At 39.1% G+C, this 2,554-nt stretch overlaps 1 protein-coding gene across 1 annotated transcript; it reads left to right on the top strand.

Moving 5' to 3' along the window:
• Nucleotides 1-1,091: 1,091 nt before the first annotated feature.
• On the top strand, nt 1,092-1,514 carry LOC106878854 (uncharacterized). Its single transcript, XM_014928195.1, has one exon. It carries the CDS (start codon nt 1,092-1,094, stop codon nt 1,512-1,514), a length of 423 nt encoding a protein of 140 aa, XP_014783681.1.
• Nucleotides 1,515-2,554: the final 1,040 nt, after the last annotated feature.

Below are 2,554 nucleotides of genomic sequence, written 5' to 3'. Positions count from 1 at the left end.
ATAAAAAACGAATAAAGCTACAAATAAATGAAAGTTAATAAATAACATAAAATTAAAAAATAAAAACTGATTTCTTACATAAGCCCCAAAACTGGTAGTTGTAAGATAGAAGTAGAGTCAATTATATTGAATTTAGTAGTTTACAAGTACATTTAGAAACCTGGAATTGGTAAAAGGTAAAGTTGGTTATGGCAGGATTCGAAAAACTGAACGCAAAACAAACCGAAAAAAATACTGTGTAGCAATTTATCCAGCGCTCTATCGGTACTGCCATTTTGTTAAGCAAATAAAGCGTATAATGTGTGAATAGTAATCGGTGCGAATCTAAAAAGAAAACGATAAACGATAATGAAAGAGTATGCGTGTATGGACACTACACTCAAGACTGTTGATATCAACGATGACATAGAATCGTCTTGGAAGGCTCAGCGTGATGCAATGCACTGTGCATCTGTAGAGGGTCTTGGACTTTCGGTTTGTAAACATCAAGATTGGTTCAGTGATAATAACATAGATGTCCAACAGTTGACAAATAAAATGCACAGCTCTCACAAAATATAGATAAATGATAAGAACTCATCCAGAAAAGAGAATGCCTACAAGAAATGCAGAGGCCAGGTCTCGCGTGCTCTGAGACAGATGAAGAAGGCTTGGTGGCCTTCGAAGGCTACTGGACTCCAAGAAGCGGCAAACAGAAAGGATTCTAAAGACTTTTATGTTAGCCTCATGAAAGTGTATGGTCCTCAAGAGCACGATATTACTCCTATTTTTTCATCGAATAGAGAGACACTATTGACTGACAAATCAGACATCCTGAAACGACGGAAAGATCACTTCGAAGCCGTGTTGAACTCCACCTCAGTCACTAATGCTGTCTATTCCACAGCACGCTAAAACCCGGAACTGTCTCTGGAGCCAACCTTCCTAGAAATGGTAAAGTCTTATTAAACAGATCTGCTCTGGTGAAGCGCCTGGCAAGGATTCTGTCCCTCCAGAAATCTACAAGCATGGTGGACAGAAAGTTTTTAAGAAACTACATGACCTCCTCATAACTATTTGGAAGGTAGGCCGTGTACCATAGGACTTCAAGGATGCCTCAATTTAACATCACTATGAGAACAAAGAAACAAGGGTCTGCAATAATCATTGCGAGATATCGCTTCTGTCTATTACTGGTAAAATTCTTGCTCGACTCATTCTTGACAGGATCATCAAAACACGTTGTAAATGATATCCATCCAGAATTACAGTGCAGATTTCGCTCTGGTTGTGGCACTATCGACATCATCTTTGCCCTTCGACAGATCATGGAGAATGTATGTGAGAAAAATCAAGAGTTGTTCATGGTATTCGTTGACCTTATTAGGGCCTTCGACACTGTTAACTGGCAAACATTATGGAAAGTTTTGAAAAAGCTTGGTATACTTGACAAGATGTTGAATATTATCATCTCCGCCCATGAGGGAATGAAGGTTGCTGTCATGATTGGGCCAGATACTGGATGGCTTATGTGACTTCTCTGGTTTTGTAGAGATTGTTGAATATACTACTACTACTACTACTACTACTACTACTACTACTACTTATTAAGGAACAAATTTGGTGCAATATGTAATAGAATTTTCCATTGGTTCAATGGAAATATCTATTAAAAAATCGTTGGTATTACTCGAAAAAGTTTGATTCATTTTTTTTTATAAGATAATGGCTTAGAATTATCTAATAGTGAGACAGTTCTTGACAGCCATATGAAAGTTCTGTCTCCTCAATACGTGACTGCTGAAATATACTGTTTTAACAAAGCTATTCCGGCTAAATTTGGCAGATTACCTAAAAGAAAAAGAAAACACATCATTCTTTCCAAAAATGAACGATTCTGAAAACATATCAAAAACTTCCAACTAGATTATGTTTGGGAAATAACAGTTTACTCAAATTTGCCACCAACAGTTCCACTACGGCTCCATGACGGCCCCAGAACCTGGCGCATGCGTTCTTAACTCAGCCCGTGGGAAGATCTTTGCAACCTTTTTGACCTTGGCCACCAGCTCGGCCTTGGTGTTGCTCCATTTATCTTAATTTAAGGAAATTACATAGGGAGAATACGAAGACCAGAAATTGAGGCTTGTGAAGTCGCAGAAAATTTTCGACAACCACTTTTGACTCTTTTCGGGGGTATGACAAGGATACGAATCCTGCTTCCTCATATATAGTTCTCTCCAACCAGGGTTTGACTACAGCCTCACATAGCCGTCTGAACTGAGCCTAAGGCCCTGTTCAAGTATGTGGAGCGGCATCACGTCCCTCTCACTAGAGACACAGAAAGACCATGACAGTCTGGAGGAACTTGGTTTTCATGATGTTCATGTCCCGTCTTGCATCCTTTACAATGTCTCAGAGCATTCAGCAGCAGTATTGATGTCAGCATTTTGATACCCGGCACAAATCATCATGATACAGGTAACTCTTTTCCAATATTCAGAGGGCTTCCCGTATTTCATGCCATCTAACATATTTTTTTCAATAACAACGCATGCTCTTGACAATACCGCCT

Source organism: Octopus bimaculoides, chromosome 9 (genome assembly GCF_046866305.1).
Source record: "Octopus bimaculoides isolate indiv1 chromosome 9, ASM4686630v1, whole genome shotgun sequence".
NCBI lineage: Eukaryota > Metazoa > Mollusca > Cephalopoda > Octopoda > Octopodidae > Octopus > Octopus bimaculoides.
This window is presented reverse-complemented; position numbering and strand designations above follow the sequence as displayed.